This window comes from Gymnoscopelus microlampas (assembly GCF_963454915.1).
Source record: "Gymnoscopelus microlampas genome assembly, chromosome: 1".
NCBI classification, from domain to species: domain Eukaryota; kingdom Metazoa; phylum Chordata; class Actinopteri; order Myctophiformes; family Myctophidae; genus Gymnoscopelus; species Gymnoscopelus microlampas.
The window spans coordinates 64,960,059-64,981,452 of NC_139962.1; the positions used below are offsets into that span (position 1 = coordinate 64,960,059).

Consider the following 21,394-nt stretch of genomic DNA (forward strand, 5'->3'; position numbering starts at 1 on the left):
TAAAAGCATGAATATATTAATCTGTCTATTATTTTCATAGCTTAGTATTTATGCACAATAACATGTATGTTTATGAAACACAATTGTATACATAATTATACAATAGGGTACAAAGGGTATTTATTAAACATAGTATATCATTAAATATAAAATTTAAAAAATCACAGAAAAAAAGGTTTTATGGTCATGATTCACCAGAATCCTGGATGGCTTGATTCTAGGCTTAAATTCATTGATATAAATATTTTTGGAAAAGTCAATGGGAAAAATGCATTGAGTATTTACTTCCGGCACCCGGATTCTGCGCAACTGCGATGCTCTATGGAAGATACATTCCACTGTTTAGGTGCCTCAGTAAAATTATACAGTGTGCTAAAAAAATCCGAATTGATTGGATAAAAACCTGTGATATGTCTTCTTTTATATTCCTGAACCGATTATCTGACAAAGGACACAATCGTTCAGAAATAGTGTTTGTTCACAAGCTGGTCCAGATGGCTGCCATACTTCATAGTATTTCACCAAACTTCATGTTCCAGTTTTGGCTCCCATGCGCATCAATGGCGTCTGCCCGCCCCCTAGGCCGTCCCTTCCTTCTTTTCTAATTTCCTTGACACAGCCTAGGAAACAGGTGAATAGATTATTTTGTTGTGATCACGTGATCAGTCTGGGTGTGCTCTTCTTCGGTGGTGCCTGCGTCATTCAGGCTGCGGAGTAGCGCCTCCTTGGTCTGATTAGGGGCAGTGAATGCATTGCTCTGTTTGACCAGAATGGAATGGAGCCTTCATTAGTATCATTGAAAACACCCTGTGAAGGAAGTAAGAAGTGGCCCAATTTCTTTCCAATAATGGCTGCTGTGCATAGAGCCTATTGGTTTTTCCAGCTTTTTCCTTTCTCATGGACACCTCAATACTAGCAGGGGCTATAAACCCATTCAGAACCCATTCAGCTATTAACCCCCACAAAACTGAAGGACAGAGTCTCCTTTTACAAGCTTATGGAAAGCAAACCTTTTGCCATCACCAAAGATCATTTGACAATGTGGAGCAGCATCTCATACTATTATAGAAATCTAAATACATAAAAGTCAGACCAACAGTGGAATCGGGCAGTTAGCAAGCACTAAATAAACCTTGGAAAATACATTTTGAATCACATTTACTCTCCCATGTAACATACAAATCAACATAATAATTCCACACCATCCCTTTAATTCTAGGAAGGTAAGACAAACCTATTATGTAATAAAGACAGTCACCATAATAACTGAAATGAATAGCCTATGCCATGCTTAACCCAATAAGACCGGGAACGCATCTGTGTCATGTTGAGATTTCTATGGTTATTAAAAAATAGCAGATCTACAAGCTCGTAGCGTGGCACGTAGAGTGCCACGCTACGATCTTGTAGATCTGCTATTTTTTGAGAATCTGTGCAAATTTGTGCAAATCTTTGAACATATATATATTTTTAAAGCAAACATTTGTAACTCAAATCTCTGCTTCTGGGGGATTCTACAAATGTCTTATATATCCTTTTTTGAAAAAACGTATGTTGCTATAATATCAGTGGTTCTCAAACTTTTTTCAAAGCAAGGACCCCCAAAATAATATGTATTTGACCGCGGACCCCTATCTCAAAATATGTTGTTCCAGGGACCCCCCCAGAAGCAAAGATTTGAGTTACAAATGTTCGCTTTAAAAAAATTATATTCAAAGATTTGCACACATTTTCACGATTTCTATAGAGCGCTGCATCGAGTGCCGCTCTATGAGCTTGTAGATCTGCTATTTTTAAATAGCCACATAGACTCAAAAAGTGTTTTATTGGAAAGATTGACCCCCAAAACTCAAGAAAAGACACTAAATATGTTGGATAACTCCACATAAACCCTCCAATATTTAACACCATTTGACCAAGACCACACCGCTTTAAAACCTAAAAACGTTGCTTTTACCTTGAAAAAAGATTATGTTCACAAATCCATGAAGGAAAACTTTTAATATATGATGTAGGAGGGTATTAGGACCAATACAAACTATACTGCATTACTATTGCAATTTATTTTGTGTTGGGCCTTTTTTTTTGCTTAGATTGACTGGCTTAGCAGGGAGACAAAACACAACCACCCCAATTGTATAAGTTATAGTAAACATGCATTAAATGTTGCTTAATAAGTTAAATACAAATATATTGTTTCAAATTGATTAGAAACTGACAAAATATTGATTATAACATTGTTAAGTGATAGACCAGGAGGTAGTACCAGTTTCCCGGTAGACAGACGACCCCCTCCCCTTTTTTTGTATACATGTTTTATTTTTCATGCTTTTTTTTTGTACATAGTGGTACTTTTTTCTATGTATTTTTATGTTGATATTTGAACTGTTTGGTTGCTACTATATATGTCTATGAAATTAATTCAAGGACCCCAACGGAAACAAGTCCGCAAGGATTTTTTTTGGTCGGACCTTTTAGACAAAAGTATTATAAATGTAACTGTGTTGTTTTACATTCTTTTGCCTACTAAAAATTTCAATCAATAAATCAATATACAGGGTGTTCATTTGGTTCCATTTGTACACTCGAAATAGCACTGTGGATTTCACAATCTAAAGTAGGGTCCCAGACAGTGATTATTATTATTATTAATAATAAAAATACAAAAGTAATGGTGGTGTGCTTGTGGACATCATGGTCATCCTTCTGGAAATGAATTAACTGTCGTTTAGTATTCTATGTGAATTAACATTTAGCAGGTATCATTGCAGAGGTCAGAGGTCAAATGTCTCTCTGATAGAAATCACATTGAAATGTACAGACACCAGGCTGATGCAATGTGGTCTTGTTGCCAGTAGATATCACTGTAACACTGCAGTTCTGTTCTATATGGCTGCATTCACTAACTGAGAGGCAAGACATTTAAACATATTATAATATGGATTTATAAAGAACCTATTATTCTTAAACCCAATAATTCACACCAGAAGACCTACATAGTAAGGTCAGGACAATTATGAATTTAACAGGAGAAATTCAAGAGTTGTATTGTTACATATCATATGATAATATGATCTCTGTCAGGTGTAAACCTCATACAAAAATGTTACTTTTCAGGATTCAAATAAAAAAACATCAAAAGTATTAGATCTACAAGCTCAAGAGGAGCTTGTAGATCTGCTACTTTTGATGCTTTTGTGTAACACTGTAGTATGATCAGTAGGACGTTAATTTATGAAAAAAACAAAGTTAAAATATGGAGATAAGAGGTTTCTGCCCGACAACAACGATGTGTAACAATAAAGACATCATTATGGTTTTCATATATCCTAAAATGTCCTTAAGATACACAATTAATAGTAAAATGCTGTTTTTCATGTGTTATACTGTAAATCAGTGCTTCTCAAACTCCCCCCAAATTAATACGTATTTTGAAATGGACCCCCATACAGGATTTGTGATGTTCAAATGTTTTTTTTATTTATATATTCACTTTTTTCCCCACACTTTTATCTAGATCATTTTAGAAAATAGCTGAGCTTGTAGATCAGCCCCCCCCCCCCCACATTCAAGATTTGTGGTGTTAAAAAGTTTCAAAGGTATTCCACATTTTCTTCAAGATTTTTTTTAAATAGCAGATCTTCAAGCTCACAATGTGTCTCATCGGAGCTTGAAGATCGGCTATTGTCCTAAAGCCAATGTATAGGGTTAAAGTGGTGATTTTGTATTAACACATTTTCCTGGGGACCCATTGGAACCCCCTCAAGGACCTCTTTGAGAACCACTGACTTAAAGACTCATTTCCTCCCAGTAGGCCTACCAAACAAAGCCAGTCCACACCGGATAGCAGATCTACAAGCTCACATACAGTCCACACCACTTTAAAACCCAAGAGACAAGAACAAACTAATCCAGTCTACACCAGTTTAAAAACGAGAAGGATTTATTTTATATTTGTAACAAAGCAGGAGGACATTATTACCCCAGGGTGGGACCATGACCATAAACTACTAAATACACAAACTAAATCCTATTCTTACCTAACATGAAGAAAACAGAAAATACAAGTATCTTACCTACAATAAGCTGATAAAAACACAACAAACTGGTAACAAATAAAAGCTCACCCACCCCTACACTACCAAGGCAGTAAGTAGTTCATTATCCATAACTTTATCCATGGACATTATATCAACATCATAAAGAGACTGATGGTGTTTGGAGACATCACTGCTGTATCTGACACATAGATAAGACAATAATCAATAACACATAGATAAGAAAGGACATAGGTTATGTTAATAATCAATAACACATAGATAATAAAGGACATACACTATGTTATGTTAATAATCAATAATACATAGATAGGAAAGGACATAGGCTATGTTAATAATCAATAATACATATAAGGACATGATGCTATGTTAATAATCAATAATACATAGATAATAAAGGACATAGACTATGTTAATAATCAATAATACATAGATAAGAAAGGACATAGACTATGTTAATAATCAATAATACATAGATAAGAAAGGACATAGACTATGTTAATAATCAATAATACATAGATAATAAAGGACACAGACTATGTTAATAATCATTAATACATAGATAAGAAAGGACATAGGTTATGTTATGTTAATAATCAATAATACATACTGTAGATAAGAAAGGACATAGACTATGTTATGTTAATAATCAATAAAGATGTCAAAGTCAGATGGAGAGATGTGTGAGGACTGGTGACAGCCAGCTTCATGGTCAACAGCTTGGTCACTGGAGACGATCACCATCTGAGTCATCTAGTGAAATAGCAGATCTGCAAGTCGTTGTGAGCTTTACATAATCAATACAACATTTTACTGAATAAACACATAGTTTTACATAATCATGATATAAATATACTAATGAATCAGATAGTTTTACATGCTGCTTTGTTTCAATATCTGATTTTGTTTGACCATGTGACTGATGACTATATTATAATCAGTTACACAGATGTTTTGTAGATGTGTATTGTGCATAATGATCTCAGCAGATGGAACACATCTTCCGATCCTTGTATTTTTTGTCCAGTTCATCCTTGTATTTTTCTATGATTTCATTGATTTGCTCTTCCGCTTGTTTTCTGGCCTCATCTTCATATTCTTTTTTCTGTTTTTCATATTCTTTCTGACATTTCTGTCGTTCCTTTTTTTCTTCTTGTTGTCTGCGTTGATCCTCTTCCCTCCTTTTCTTTTCATGTTTTTCTCTTTCCTTTTCAAGCTCTTTCTCAAGCTTTTTTATTTTCTTCTCTTCTTCTTCTCTTCTCACTTTATCTTCCTTGTTTCTTTTCTTCTGCAATTTTTTTTGTTCCTTCTCCCAAGCCTCTCGTTCTTTTTTCATTTCTTCTGCTCCTGTTTTTTTCTCTCTCTCTAATTGCTCAATTTTTTCGTTCCATTTATTTCGTTCAGTTTCCTCTTCTTTTTTCCTTTTTCTGTCCTTCTCTTCCCATTGTTCCTGTTCTTTCGCTCTCTCCTCCTGCTCTTTCTTAATAAAATCTTCCCTTCCTTTAAGTTGTGCCTCTCTTTTCTCTCTCTCCTTTTTAATCTCATCTTTCATTTCTTTATTCAATGCTTGAATGTGTTCTTCATGTTTTGTTCTCAGGGCCACCATCTCATCTTCCTTCTCTTTTAAAATCTTCTCCATTTGTTTTTTAATGGCCTCTTCAGCCTCCTGGAACATCTCTGCGGTGTAGCACCCTCCTCCATTCTCCTTCACCATCTTCTCAACCTTCACCAGCAGATCACTGACTTGCCTATGGTTGTCTTTATCGCGGTTATTGAAGACGTGGTACCTTCCTCCACAGTCAGCAATCAGCTTCCTAAATGAATCATCACACTCTTCGATGTAGTCCTCAATGGACTGTTCATCGTCCTCCAATGAGTCTCCTCCTGTGAAAAGAATGATGGTGAACTTCTTGGAATTGTTTCCGAAGGCTTCCTGGATCAGCTTCAATGAATCTTTATCCTCTGCTGTGAGTCGGCCGATTTGAATCACCAACAGGAACACATGAGGCCCCGGGGCCAGCTGACCGATGCATTTTATCATCTCCTCATTAACATCTTCCTGGGAGATACTTGTATCAAACAAACCAGGTGTGTCAACTACAACAACAGGACGGCCATCTACCTCACCAGCTGCTTTATCGCACTTCTTGGTGACAGACGATTGTGCGGATTTGGATGGAAACATTTTCTGACCGAGAATAGTGTTTCCTGAGGCACTTTTTCCATTGCCTGTCTTCCCTACCAGCACCATCCTGAGGCAATCTCTGCTCTGATTTTCATCATCACCTGAAATATAAAGAGATATTGAAATACTAGTAAAACAAAAACATACTTTTTACAATTTTTTGCCAACAAACTAAATACTCACCAGTGCTGGGTTTTTTCAACTTCTGAAGCTCTGCCTGTAGCTCGGTAATGAGGTTGTCTTGCTCGGTGATGAGGTTGTCTTGTTTTATGTTCTTTTCTATTTGGGCCTGGGTAAACATATCCTTTGTGAAGCAGGGTGGTCTATCCTCCAGGGGTCTCATCTTCTTTATAGCATCCAACAACTCAGGAACGTGTGTGCTGTCCTTAATGTTAAAGACAAAGGATTGGAATCCACGGGTCTGGATTTCTGTGTCTTCATCTGCTGGAGTGGTTGAATCAGACTTTACAGTATGCAGAACCATGGTGAAGTCATTGACCTCAGAGCTGAATACATCCTGGAGGCTCTGTAACTCTGTCTTGTCTTCATCGGTGAGAGAACCCAGAGGAACGGCCATCAGGAAGGCATGGACGCCTTCAGGATCACAATGAGAGACACATCTCCATGCATTGTTAATAAATGCCTCCTTAGATGTTTCACACAAGGCAGGCAGATCCACCAGGTTCACCCAGTGCTCACACACCTCCTCCTGTCTCTTCACACACTCTGTAGAAGGACCAGACCCCGGGTCTTTGGTTTGACCCAGAATTACGTTGGCTGCAGAAGTCTTCTCAGATCCTCGTCTGCCACACAGCACCATATTCACTGGGACAAACACAATGTTATGATTGGGAGGAACATCTTAGATTCAAGAAGCTTGTCCAGATTGGTCTGGACAAGCTCTAACACGATCGTGTGTATGGTTTCAATGTACAGGCTGATTCTTGGTTTACTTTTGTATTAGTTTATTATCAGATTCTTGGTTTACTTATGTATTACTTTATTATTAGTTTTTCTTTTTACTATTACTATTTCTATGCATTTGATGTATTATCTTGTGTTGTCCTCGCTTACTGTAAGTCGCTCTGGATTAAGAGCATCTGTTAAATGCCTAAATTGTAAATTGTAAAAGATTAAAAAAAATACACTTTAGCTACTCACCAAAACAAAGAGGGTTTTAATATGTTGAAAGCCTACACTCCTTGGTGGAAACACTCTGAGCCCCCCACATCCTGTCTAAACTTTTTGTCCAGAAAAGAAAATATTAAACCGCACGAAAAAAAAAACAGAAATAGTTACTCCACTGCGCCCCCTAAAGATCTGGTCAATGGAATTCTTCTATTCCGTTGAAGTAACATAAATATGCTTCAGCACTACCTCAGGGGGCGTACGGGACATACAGTAGGCACAGTGGTAAATACTTTAACTAAACTCTATTTACACTATTTTGGTCTTATTTAATGTTAAAACATAAACAGGGCGTGCCTGCAGAGCGGTGCACACACAGCCATCATCACATTTTGTTCTAATGAGCAATTTATTATGAATAGCTTTGGGCATGTAATGAGCTTTGGCATCTGCGAAGTAATCCAATTTTATATCACTTTGTTTGTGATAACATAGGCAGTCTATCTTGCTGGATATCTGGTTGTCTCATGATTTAGTTTGACTTCTCCTTTAGACAAAAGCTTCTCCATGAGAAAATCTGACAGCTGGTGTTTGAATGAGATGAGCCACACACCATACAATATGCAGGGCCGCATTAAGACCCCTCAGGGCCGTGGAACACCACAAAATCAAAGGCCCCCACAGTTGCGTAATTTCACGCGCATGCGGGTCTAATTCGGGTCTAATTCGGTCTATTTCGGTTCTATTTAACCAACATAAATCAATTTTTTTTCTTTAAATACACAAAAATTAAATACACAATTCTCACAGGGCCCTGCAGGCTGCGGGCCGTGGAACGCCAGTTCCACTAAGTTCCGCGGTTAATGCGGCTCTGACAATATGCACTGTATTCAGACAAAATAAATGGACCGAGAGCATTACCTCCAATTCATTTGTGAAAGGACTCCCGGTGCCCCTCCTAGCAAGGCTAAACAGCCAACCAGAGCCCAACAAGAGCCTGATGTTAGTCTATAGTAGTCAGGACAAGGTAGTTTGGTGGGTAGGTGCCTTAAATCCTACAAAAAAGTCTGAAGGAATCATGCAATCTCAGCTCCTTGCCATTGCCTTGTCATTAGGTCAGTTAGGACCACAGGATTTTATGAAAGACATCTTGACAATTTTACAATTTGAGACGTCTTAATAATTATGTTAGGATTATTACATCCTGTATTCTGAGCAAAGCTTTACAAATGAGTATTTAGTCTCGCCTTACAGTAGTAGACAATCTATCTATACAATCAGAACTGTAACATCATCAAACAGAACTGGATTATATTACACAGTGATCCAACTATGAAACAACTGTTGCCTGAACTTCCCACTTTTGTCACTAGGGGGGGCCTACCCTACAGGATAAACTAGTGCACAGCCATCAAAGACTTCTTGGCTTCACTAACCTGTTGGTAACTTTCCATGCTGCACTGTCACTGTTGTCATTGTAGCTGTTTAACACATAGCTAGACTCACTGATGTGTTTACCAATAAGACATATACTGTGAGATTAATCATTTTGCTAACTTCAACACTTCTTTTGTAGCATACTGCCTTGAATATCCATGTTGTTGCTTCTATGTGGGAGAATAAAAAGGGCATTTTAAGACTCAGTGAGCACAATCCTACCACAAGCAGTGCTTCTTGGATTTTGTGTTTTTATATATACAGTACACCTCCTGTTCCACTAAATATCTCCTGAACCTCTTCAGATAGCATGTTATGTAGACACTAGACAGATGCCAGGTTCATTAGTAGACCTGGCATCCTATAGTTTGTATAGTTTCAATGTACAGATTTTTTTTAATTGATGATAGGTTCTTGGTTTACCTATGATCCTAGATTACTATTTCTGTGCATTTGACGTATTACCTTGTATTTACCTGCTTACTGTAAATCACTCTGGATTAAGAGCGTCTGATATATGCCTAAATTGTATATTGTATTGTAAATTGAACCCAGAAAGTGCTTCCTTCCTTGGTGTTAAACATAACTTTAAATTCACTTCATCATGTGAGACTAAGTGTCTTCAGCTGTATCAGAATATATTATTAAAACTGAAATAGCTGAGCGGTCATTTGTAATATTCCTGTAGGTGTTGCAAAAATATCAAATCTTTACAAATAAAACACCAAAATAGTTCTGATTCAGTTCAGTTTTACTCACTTCTAGGAGGCAAGTCCATGCTTCTGGCCCGTTTCAGAGGTTCCATAGTCTGATCCTCTGTAACCATATACAAGTAAGAAAAATACAGTTCAATCAATATTAAAAAGCACACACACACACACACACACACACACACACACACACACACACACACACACACACACACACACACACACACACACACACACACACACACACACACACACACACACACACACACACGTAATGTTTAACTGGACTCACCAGCTGCTGTATCCATAGATTCAGCCATAATGTCACTCTGCTGGTCACCCAGGAAACATGCATCCAACTGTTCTGTTTATGTTGGGGGAAAAATACATCATATTTAGTAGCATTACATTATCCTAGTTTATGTGAGGTATTACACTGTTCTCTCTGCACTTTATGTGAGTATTTACCTACGTTCATGTACGCTGCTTATTCTGATCTCACTTATAAGTAGCTCTGGATAAAAGCATGTGATAAATGCATACATTATAAATTGTAATAAACAGTGTGTGTCTGTTGCTGTTGTGACTCAACGTGTATTACACAGTACGTTGTCTTTCAAGTGAATGTCTTCTGGTGTTTGAGGCTGTGGGTTTATTTAAAAAAACGGAATTCCTCAAAAGAGTAAATTCAAACACTGTGCATCCATCCATCCATCCATCCATCCATCCATGAGTATTTATTTATTAAAAACAATTACTTTTTGTACAACTTCATTGAAAATATCAACTCCCAGCTCAAGCTCTTCAGGGGAGGCTCAGTTTTGCACATTTACTCTATGCGCTCATCTTTCACTGCTTGTGTGAGTGGCTGTCAGAGATGGGCTAGTTGGGGCCAAAGGTCAGTGGGGGCCTCGTCAACATTGGGCTCGAATTGCAGAAGCTGAACCAAAAAGGCCCCACATACAGAGTTACATTTTATGAACATGCAAAGTAGGTACAGTAACTACCTGTGGCCCAGAGTAATAAGGGGCCCCTGAGGGCCAGAAGGGCCCCATGGGACTTTCTGCTCAGGGACTAAAGAATAGTGCTCATGCTCACAAAATGCTAAATATTTATGCTGTCATCTCTGGTTGCCCACAGCGTATGCTCTAGGTCTAGAACAGGGGTGAGCAAGCCTTTTGGACATGAGATCAATTATAATTTTTGTCTCCGCCAGGCCGAAAGGCATGGCGAGTGAGTATGTTTTACCCCCTGTCCGTCCGTCCGTCCGTCCGTCCGTGTGTCCGTCCGTCATTCGATCTGTCTGTGTACAGCTAATCTCCGGCACCGTTGGCTTGCTCGCAGCCAAACTGTGCACACACAGTCCCTGGATACCAGAGCAGAACCTCTGCCCCAAATTTTTCACAGGGGCCTGTTATAGCGCCACCAGGAGGCCGATTGGTGCAAAACACATGTCTTGACAGTACTCCTACAGATTTTGTCCAAACAGCACGCAAATCGGTGCACATTGGCCCTCATTTATCAACGTGGTGCAGCCCGAATAATGAGCGTACGGCGTAATCACCGCAATTTTCGGCATTTATCAATATATCCTGACGTGGGCTTTATCCTACGGTACGCTGAGATCTCACGTCTGGTCGAGACCAGTTGTTGACGTTGGCTGCACCCGTTTATTCCATTCTAGACCTGCGGAGCACCATTGTCTGACTGTCTGACAAGCATCTGGACACATAATCCACTCCTAAATGTGTATATCTACACTAATAAATAATGGTGTGAAAATATATAATTTTATAAAGTAATTTAAACAAACTGCTTTAACAGTCATTCAGATAAGATTGTAGATCTGTCTGTATTGAAGATAGCAGATCTACAAGCTCACAAGCCAGCGTTGCATCGCGACGCGTTCAAAAATATACGAGCGCTTTTGCGCCGGGAGTCCCGGCCACGTTTTCATGGACAGTGAGGTCTACAAACTTACAGTAGCTTGTCCTATGTTATGGAGTTATGTCATAGAGAGTTATAAGCGTTGGAGCGTCGGGTATAAAACCAACGCTCCAATATTAACGTGGCGGCACGGAATCACTGCATTCCGCCCGAGTCTCATGTACCGCTACGCTACGGACACGGACATGAAAGACAAAGTTGGGCGGGCGCGCGGGTGTGTGTGTGTGTGTGTGTGTGTGTGTGTGTGTGTGTGTGAGAGAGAGAGAGCGAGAGAGCAAGAGAGAGCGAGAGAGAGAGGCGTGTGCGGCGAGGCCAGCGGGGGGGGGGGGGGGGGGGGCGACTGTTTCTTATTGGCTTTTCATGTCTTTGGTCGTATTCTGGTTCGTCTTCATGTCGTAAAATCGGGGCGTTTTGAGAATATTTTAAGGGCGTGTTATTTAAATGACGCTCGTTTCAGCCGTGACATTTATCAATGCTGGGACCAAGTGTAAGCTCGGATCAGCTGTGTAGGATGCGTTGATAAATGTGACTTCGACGTTGGTGTACGGCCGAATATATGGAAAAATATACGCCGGTTTATACGCTGCGTTGATAAATGAGGGCCAGTATCTCTATAGTCATTTAACGAAACAGGTTTTTCAGATTTTTCGAATTCCATCCTGATTGACTAAAATTGCCTTCCAAAGTTTGCAGGAATGCTCCGTTTTGAACAAAATGCCTCTAAAAATGAACACAGCATGCAATTTCCGTGAAATTTTGCACGCGCATTCCCACTACGCCAAGGAACAAATGCCACTTGAACATTTTTAAATCAGCCTCATGGTGGCGCTATAACAGGACGATTTGTGTTTTTTCCTGTAACTGCACCGATCTGTGTAAAATTTTGTATGCACACTCTCTAGAGGCCAAGGAAAACCCTTTGCCCTGCATTTTTCACATTTGCCTTTTATAGCGCCACCAGGAGGCCGACTTATGTAAAACATTTTTAAGGTTTCGAGCCTATCAGGATTCGAAGCCTTATTACATCTCTACATTTTCATTATTCTTCCGCCGTTTTTGCCAGTTCTGGCCTAACCGCGTTGTCACTTTTTATGAAACTCGGCAATATGGTAGAGGGCTATGCCAAACGGCGAAAACCCGAAACTCACAACCATCGGCCAAAGGGTGGCGCTGTAGCACTCAATTGAAATATGCCAACTTTGAACAGGTACAACTCATGCCCTGTTTGACCCACAGCCATGAAACTTCGATGCACACATGCGTCTCCTCATGCCTAACAACTTTCACTGTTTGACTTTTGACCTCTGACCTTTAGATCTCCCACCATTTCGAATTCTATGAAAAGCAGTAAAAAGCAGTAAAAAAGACTCTCCTTTCGTACAGATTGAGCAATCTGTACGAAACTGTATACACATGAACTTTGGACCAATGCCGACAGACGTGAGCAAGCGGATTTTCCATAAGTGAAAACGTTAAGCTTTTATAAGCCAATGAAAATTGCAGTTTTATGACAATTATTCATCTGCCCCTAACACATACATGCAGACTCAACAATGCAATGTCCCCAACAATGCATTGAGGTGATCATCATTTGGAATTCTTAGTTTGTTACAAACATACTCCTGGTAGCCTGTCTGTCTGTCTGTCTGCCTCTCTTTCTGTCTGTCTGTCTGCCTCTCTCTCACTCTGTCTCTGTCTGTCTGTCTGTCTGTCTGTCTGTCTGTCTGTCGTTGTCTTGTCTTGTTTGTCTGTGTCTGTCTCTCTCTCTCTCTCTCTCTCTCTCTCTCTCTCTCTCTCTCTCTCTCTCTCTCTCTCTCTCTCTCTCTCTCTCTCTCTCTCTCTCTGTCTGTCACTCTGTCACTGTCTGTCTTCTGCTCTCTCTCTCACACTGTCTGTCTGTCCTGTCCTGTCTGTCTGTCTGTCTGTCTGTCCTGTCTGTCTGTCTGTCTGTCTGTCTGTCTCACTGCCTCTCTCTCACTCTGTCTCTGTCTTCTGTCTCTCGCTCTGCTCTGTCTGTCTTCTGTCTCACTCTGTCCTGTCTGTCTGTCTGTCTGTCTCGTCTGTCTGTCTCTCTTCTGCTCTGTCTGCTCTGTCTCTCTCTCTCTCTCTCTCTCTCTCTCTCTCTCTCTCTCTCTCTCTCATCTCTCTCTCTCTCTCTCTCTTCCTCTCTCTCTCTCTTCTCTCTCTCATCTCTCTCTCTCTCTCTCTCGCTCTCTCTTTCTCTTCTTCTCTCTCTCTCTCGCTCACTCTCTCTGCCCTATTCTCGAAACCGCTCATTGCTGCTTGCAGCTATATTTTTTGATTGTAAGCCTTCAGATTTTATCCAAAGTTTCACACCGCAAATCGGTACACACAAGATCTCTATAGTCATGTGATCAAGACGGATCTGTTTGATTTTTCATATTCCATCCTGATTGGCTAAAATTGACATATAAAGTTTGCAGGAGTGCCGGTTTTGAACAAAATGCCGCAAATCATGAACGCAGCGTCCGATTGCAGTGAAACTTTGCACGCACGTTCGCACTATGTTGAGGAACAAATGCCACCCTTTTAACATTGCCCTATTATAGCGCCACCTTGAGGGCAATTTTTGCAACAGTTTTCTTTTTTATATTACTCCTGCAAATTGTGTCCAAACATCATGCAAATCGGTACACATTATCTCTATAGTCAAGTGATCAAGATGGTTCTGTTCAATGTTTTATATATTCCATCCTGATTGGCCAATTCCGAACATTGCTGGCCCATAATAACCTACCTGACCTGGCGGAGACCTGTGCTCCGAGAAGCACTTTTTCTAGTTTTTCTTCTTTTCTTCTTTTCTACATACAGGAAAATCACCACCGCTTTTAAGTCTTATTATAGGACCAGCCCTGTATGTAGACATGCAGGATGTGGTCTAGAGATCTGTACTACACACATGTCTGCTCTCCTTGTACTGTACTTGTCTCAGAAAATGTTTTATTTTGTACAATCACGATCGTAGTCTTGCAAGATTGTGCAACCTCCTCTTCTATAATGCCTCAAAGATATTCATACATATCTTTGAATTTGCCAAATCATTCAATACCTGATTTTATGAATAATTATAATATATTACTTAGCTGATCTTGCAATAACAGGCCAATGTGAAAAGGTGCATTTATTCCTCGGCGTAGTGGGAATGTGCGTGCAAATTTTCACGGAAATTGCACACTGCGTTCATGATTTGAGGCATTTTGTTCAAAACTGACCAAACCTGCAGACTTTGAAAGCCAATGTTAGCCACTTAGGATGGAATATGAAATATCGGACAGATCCGTGTTGATCACATGACCATATTGATACTGATACCGATTTGCGTGATCTTTGGACAAAATTTGTATAGGAGCAATATAAAATAATGTGTTTTGCAAAAATCGGCCACTTGGTGACGCTATGACAGGCTGATCTGAGAAATTTCTGAATTGGCAGAGGTTCTGAATTGGCATCCAGGGAGTGTGTGTGCACAGTTTTGCAGCGATCGGCCAACGGTGCTGGAGATTAGCTGTTCACAGACAGAAGGACGGACACACGGACGGACGGACAGACAGACAGGGTGCAAATCATACTCTCTCGCCATGCCTTTCGGCCTGGCGGAGACAAACAACTATGTATCATATTGTGCATCCTAGTTATGACCATGACACCAAACTGCGACTGAATTTACTTTGTCAATTTTCTTTCTAATTCATGTCTCATCTGCTTAGTTTTTTTTGTATGTGTCTTAACTGTCCTGGACTGCCCCCCCCCCCCCCCCATGGGGGGGGGGGGGGGGGGGGTTGGGGGTGGGGGTGGTGGTAAGTAAAAGTATACTCATTATGCAGAATGTCCCATTTCACAAGTTTTCAAAATGTATAAAATAGCCGAAATGTATATAGGGCTGAAGTGCTTAATGTATGTTTGTAATAATAATCGAAAAAAACGAAGTAACTAGTAACTGAAGTTTTCAAATAATTGTAGTGGAATAAAATTTTGCCTCTGAGATGTAGTCGAGTAGAAGTAAAAGTATTGAAAATTGGAAATACTCCAGTAAAGTACAAATACCTCAAAATTGTACTTACAGTACTTAAGCAAATGTAATTTACACCACTGAGGGGAGGGAGGGATAGATATGGGGTTTTATATTCATATTTGTAATGGCTGCTTTATTTTAAGTACCTTATCTGTACCGTATCTGAGATGCTATTGTGTGTGCTTGCCCTACACTAAAAATGTGAATACAAATATTTTTGAAAATAAATAAATGACAGTTTAAAATGAGAGCTGTGCATGTTGGTGGTAGATATTAAAGTGGAGCTACAGCTCTGTGGGCAGGGTGTAGAGAACAGGATGTGGTTCCACTGTAGATCATTTAGTTTAGCACTGACAACCAGGCTATGTAGACAGGATGTAGTGTAGTCTCCTCCTGTAATACCTCAAAGATATACGTATGAAGGGGCGGATCCCGATTCTATGGGCTCCTGGGCCTGAGACTGATCGCGCGCGCGCACGCACACTGTCATGGCACACATTATGTGGCCTTCAAAAATTAACTCTTTGGCACCTCCTACAGGCGCTTGCCACAAAAAACCCAGTGATTGGCATTAAGCCTTTTCAGCTGTGCTATGACCTGTAATGAGTGTTAAGGCGTGTCAGGTCAGCTCATTGATTTCAGCACACCTGAATCCTAATTTGTTTGTTGAAAGGGAGTTTCTTAACTTGGACAGAGCTCCTCATTCTTTTCCCTGCTTTTGAGCCTTGGAGAGCCTTTGCTTGTGAGTTGTCATGTTTAGTTCTACATTTCTGTATTGTAATTCATGTGGCATTTAGTTAAAACACATTTCATGATGCTGTGGTTAAAAATACTAAACTAAGATGAATGTAGCTTTTTGCCATAATGTTAAACTAACATGCTTATTGTAATAATGTGCAAGGAGAATATTGTACAGTATGTTATGATGATTACATCTGCATTATTTGTATATTTTGTGACCAAGACACTGTTATATTGTTTATTTCAGTTTTACAAAAAAGATTTGGATGATGAGAAGAAGATACAGTAAAGTCTGGAAAGTAACTCCTGTGTCGGACTCTTTGATTCCATTGATGTTGTTCGCTATCTGTCAAGGGATGTATAAGGGACATGCATCTATCTGAGACGGAATAGTAAAAAAGCAGCCTCACAACAGGCACTACAGTACAGGAAAGAAAGCACTTCATCTCAAGTATTTCTCGCTCATCATCACGCTTCATACGCCCAGACGGCATAAGCAATACATGATGTCAGAGAAAGAGCTTCCAGGTGAAGGCCCAACGGAGCAAACAATGAAGACAAGGTCCATAGCCTTCAGTTCAGCAAGGAGTTCAGCAAGGAGTTCAACAGCTAGCAGAACCGCCGCCAAGGCTCGTGCCAAGCTGGAGGGCACCCGAGCCAGGACCGAATTTATCAAAAAGCAATCAGAACTCATGATTGAAAAGGCTCGTGTGGAAGCGAGTCTTGCTGTTCTCAAGCAAGAATGTGATGTAGCTGCAGCCATTGCAGAGACAGAAGTGCTGGAGGAAGCAGCAGAAAGTGAACATGAAGAGAAGCATTCAGAAGTACAAGGTGTCTTTGAACGCATTACCAACTATGTGCAACAGCAGTCTCAGCTAGAGGCGATAACTCCTGCAGGCGTGGAGCCATATCAACCACCACAAGAGCCCATTGTTCATGATCTCAGAGCTGCAACGCCAACAAGGCAGCATCGCTCTGCAGCTCGAACTGCACATTACGGGAAGCTTGATGGCGATGACGCAACACAGCAACGTCAGAGGACAACACCAGTGAGTCGTCGCAACATTCAAGCACTGCCATTCTCTCCCACACCTATTCAGTCTACACCACAGTCACCGCTCAAAGACTCTGATATGAGTGACATCGCTAGATACTTAGCACGACGTGAGCTTGTCAACTCAGGACTCTCCAAGTTCGACGATCGACCGGAGAGTTATTGGTCGTGGAAGTCATCTTTCTTGAATGCAACGGAGGATTTGCACCTGTCAGCTAGTGAGCTGCTAGATGTGATGTCAAAGTGGTTGGGAGAACAGTCTGCACATCATGTGAGGCGGATTCGAGCCGTGCATTTAGGCGATCCTGTTACAGGCCTAAGAAAGGCTTGGGAGCGACTGGAAGACTGCTATGGCGCCCCAGAGATTGTTGAAAAGTCTCTATTCGACAGGCTCGACAGCTTTCCAAAGATCAATATCAAGGATCCCTCAAAACTTCGGGAGCTTGGAGATCTCCTACAGGAGATGGAGTCTGCTAAATTGGAAGGTTACCTGCCTGGGCTTAACTATCTTGACACCCCCCGTGGTGTTGCACCTATAGTAGACAAGTTACCTTACAGCCTTCAAGATAGGTGGATGGCTAAAGGTTCCCAATACAAAGTTGTTAATCGTGTTGCCTTTCCTCCATTCTCTTACTTCTGTGACTTCATCTGCAAAGAGGCCCGGTCACGCAATGATCCAAGCTTTGCTCTTTCATCAGGAAACCAAAGTGTGCCAAAACCGGAGCAGCCAGCCAAGCGGCAAGTGAAAAGCTCAGTCTATGCCCACAAGACCGAGGTCTCGTCAGATACTGTGAATCAGACGCAGTCAGATGACAGAAGCAATTCAAGTGGTTTGGATGTCGACAAGCAATGCCCACTTCATAAGAAGCCCCATCCTCTCAAGCGCTGCAGGGAGTTTAGGAGCAAGCCTCTTGAGGAGCGTAAGACGTTCCTAAGGGAAAACGGCATATGCTTCAGATGCTGTGCTACAACCACTCATCTGGCCAGAAACTGTAAGGCGGCTATCAAATGTAAAGAATGTGGCAGTGACGCCCACGTTACAGTTTTACATCCTGGACCACCCCCTGCAACCCCAACCGAGCATGGCGGGGAGAGAGAAGATGAAACACTTCAATCAGCTGTCACTACGAAGTGTACTGAGGTCTGTGGAGATGGTAGGAATACAAGATCATGCTCCAAGATATGCCTGGCTAAGGTTTATCCAGGGAGTCTCCCAAATAAAGCAATCAAGCTCTATGTAATCCTGGATGACCAAAGCAACCGATCGCTTGCTAGAACCGAGTTCTTCGACCTGCTGAACATCAAGGGAGAAAACTCAGCTTACACCCTTCGTACCTGTGCAGGTGTGACAGAGACCTCAGGGAGGAGGGCCACAGGTTTCATTGTGGAGTCCTTAGATGGCGTGACGAAGGTGAAACTGCCAACTCTGATCGAGTGCAACAATATGCCAGATGACAGGGCCGAAATACCAACTCCAGAGGCAGCGCAGTGGCATACTCACCTAAGGCCCATTGCTCATTGCATTCCCCCACTGGATCCTAAAGCCCAAATTCTTCTTCTCCTGGATCGTGACATACTCCAGGTCCACAAAGTGCGGGAGCAACGGAATGGACCGAGCAACACCCCGTACTCACAGAGACTCGACCTGGGTTGGGTCGTGGTCGGAGATGTCTGCCTAGGATCCGCGCACAAGCCTGCAGCTGTAAGTGCTTACCGCACCCATGTACTCGACAACGGACGTCCTTCCCTTCTTCCTCCATGTCCCAACCGGTTCTGTGTCAAGGAGAAGTTCAGTGTCAAGCCTCCACCTGACATTTCCCTAGCATGCGACACCTCCATCTACGACAGCTGTGCCATAGGACATGCCATCTTTGAAAGGTCAGAGAACGATGATAAAGTTGGACTGTCTATTGAAGATCGACTCTTTTTGGACTCCACGAGTAGAGAGATGTTCATGGATGACAGCAACAGTTGGGTGGCACCACTCCCCTTCAGAGCGCCACGCCAACGGCTCCCCAACAATAGAGACCAGGCACTGACACTGACTGAGTGGAACACCTGGAGGAAATCACTCCATGATCTCGAACAGCTGGAGATTCCCAGACCATACGCTGCCACCACCCTTTCTACAACTCTGAGAAAAGAACTTCACATCTTCTCAGATTCTTCTATCAAGGCGATAGCAGCAGTGGCATATCTCCGTGTCATCGACAGCGAAGGAGCATGTCACATTGGATTCGTCTTAGGTAAGGCGAAGCTAGCCCCACAAGCTGCTCATACCATTCCCAGACTGGAACTGGGGGCTGCTGTTCTAGCCGCAGAGATAGCACAGATCGTCACAAGTGAACTGGACTTCACCCCAGATGCTGTGGAGTTCTACACTGATAGCAGAGTCGTCTTGGGATATATCCATAACCAGACAAGACGTTTCTATGTGTACGTCTGCAACAGAGTGCAGCTTATCAGAAAGGTCTCAAGCCCAGCACAGTGGCATTACGTCGCTTCGAGTCGCAACCCTGCAGACCTCGCCACTCGCTCTGTACCAGCAGCTCTGTTAAGCATTACCACTTGGCATACAGGACCTGCTTTTCTGGCTCAGGCTGGGGAAGAACCATCGCTGGAAGAGGAGAGGTTTGACCTCATCGACCCAGACATAGATGTGGAAGTTCGCGCTCTCGCCACTACTCTATCTACCGAGAGCTCCTTTCTAGGATCCCATCGCTTTGAGCGATTCTCTTCATGGAGGTCACTAGTGAGAGCTACAGCCTCACTCACACACATCGTCCAGTCCTGTAAGGCGACAGATGATCAGGATGGAACCTGCAGATCGTGGCACCACTGCACAACGCCTCGCACAGTGGAGGAACTGTTGCAAGCAGAAGTTGTCATAATCAAGACTGTGCAGAGAGAAGCTTACAAAGAAGAGCTTGTCTGCATTGCTAATGGAAAATGCATTCCAAGGAACAGTACGCTGAAAAAACTGGATCCTTACTTGGACGAAGGAGGCCTTCTCAGGATAGGAGGCCGGCTTAAGCATGCTGCTCTGGATTTCGAAGAGAAGTTCCCTGTGATTATTCCAGGCCGCAGCCATGCTGCAAAATTGCTTGTGAACCACTACCATGACCGAGTCAAGCATCAAGGTCGTGTGTTCACCGAAGTTTCTGTTCGCACTGCAGGGTACTGGATTGTCGGTGCTAGGAAGTGTGTCAACCGCATCCTTCACAAGTGCGTGATATGCAACAAGCTTCGTGGAAAGGTAACTGAGCAGAAGATGGCGGACTTGCCCATCGACCGCTTGAGCACTGAACCACCGTTTACTTATGTTGGGCTCGACGCATTTGGCCCATGGACGGTGGTTGCAAGACGTACAAGAGGAGGACAGGCTCAAAGTAAGAGATGGGCTATTCTCTTCACCTGTATGAGTACTCGTGCCATACATATTGAGCTGATCGACAGCATGGATTCATCCACCTTCATAAACTCCCTGAGAAGGTTCTTTGCTCTGCGAGGACCTGTAAAGCAGATACGCTCGGATTGCGGGACCAACTTCATAGGGGCCTGTAAAGATCTGGAAATCCTGACAACCGATCCTCATGAACCCAGAGTGAAGCAGTACCTTACTGAAGAGGGCTGTTCCTGGGTCTTCAATCCGCCTCATGCATCCCACATGGGAGGAGTCTGGGAGCGGATGATAGGCGTCTCCAGACGCATACTGGATTCTATGCTGCAGCAAACCAGCGCCTCTCGCTTAACACATGACGTGTTGTCTACCCTGATGGCAGAGGTCACAGGAATAGTCAATTCAAGGCCTCTTACTCCCATCTCAACTGACCCAGAATCGCCTTTCTTGCTGACACCAGCTATGCTCCTCACTCAAAAGGTCTGCACCCTAGGTCCCCCTCCAGGCGACTTCAAGGAATCCGACCTACACAGGCAGCAATGGCGGCAGGTGCAGCATCTTGCGGAAACCTTCTGGAGCAGATGGAGGCGTGAATACCTGGTAACGCTTCAGAGCCGAAGCAAATGGCAAGAGGAACGACAGAACCTGAAGGAGGGCGATGTAGTCCTTCTTAAAGACGCCCAGGCCAAGCGCAACGAATG

The 21,394-nt window shown here is 42.1% G+C and overlaps 1 protein-coding gene across 1 annotated transcript in view; it reads right to left on the reverse strand.

The window, feature by feature from the left end:
- The window catches only part of LOC311051909 (GTPase IMAP family member 8-like), a 644,135-nt gene extending 634,234 nt beyond the window's left edge, over positions 1 to 9,901 (reverse strand). The window contains exons 1-4 of the mRNA XM_084066633.1: positions 9,811 to 9,901; positions 9,568 to 9,624; positions 6,427 to 7,068; positions 4,866 to 6,344 (exon numbers count right to left, since the gene is read on the reverse strand). Coding sequence (XP_083922759.1) covers positions 5,041 to 6,344; positions 6,427 to 7,068; positions 9,568 to 9,624; positions 9,811 to 9,838 — 2,031 coding nt within the window. The 5' untranslated portion in view covers positions 9,839 to 9,901 and the 3' untranslated portion in view covers positions 4,866 to 5,040. The remainder of the gene's footprint in view (positions 1 to 4,865; positions 6,345 to 6,426; positions 7,069 to 9,567; positions 9,625 to 9,810) is intronic.
- Positions 9,902 to 21,394: the final 11,493 nt, after the last annotated feature.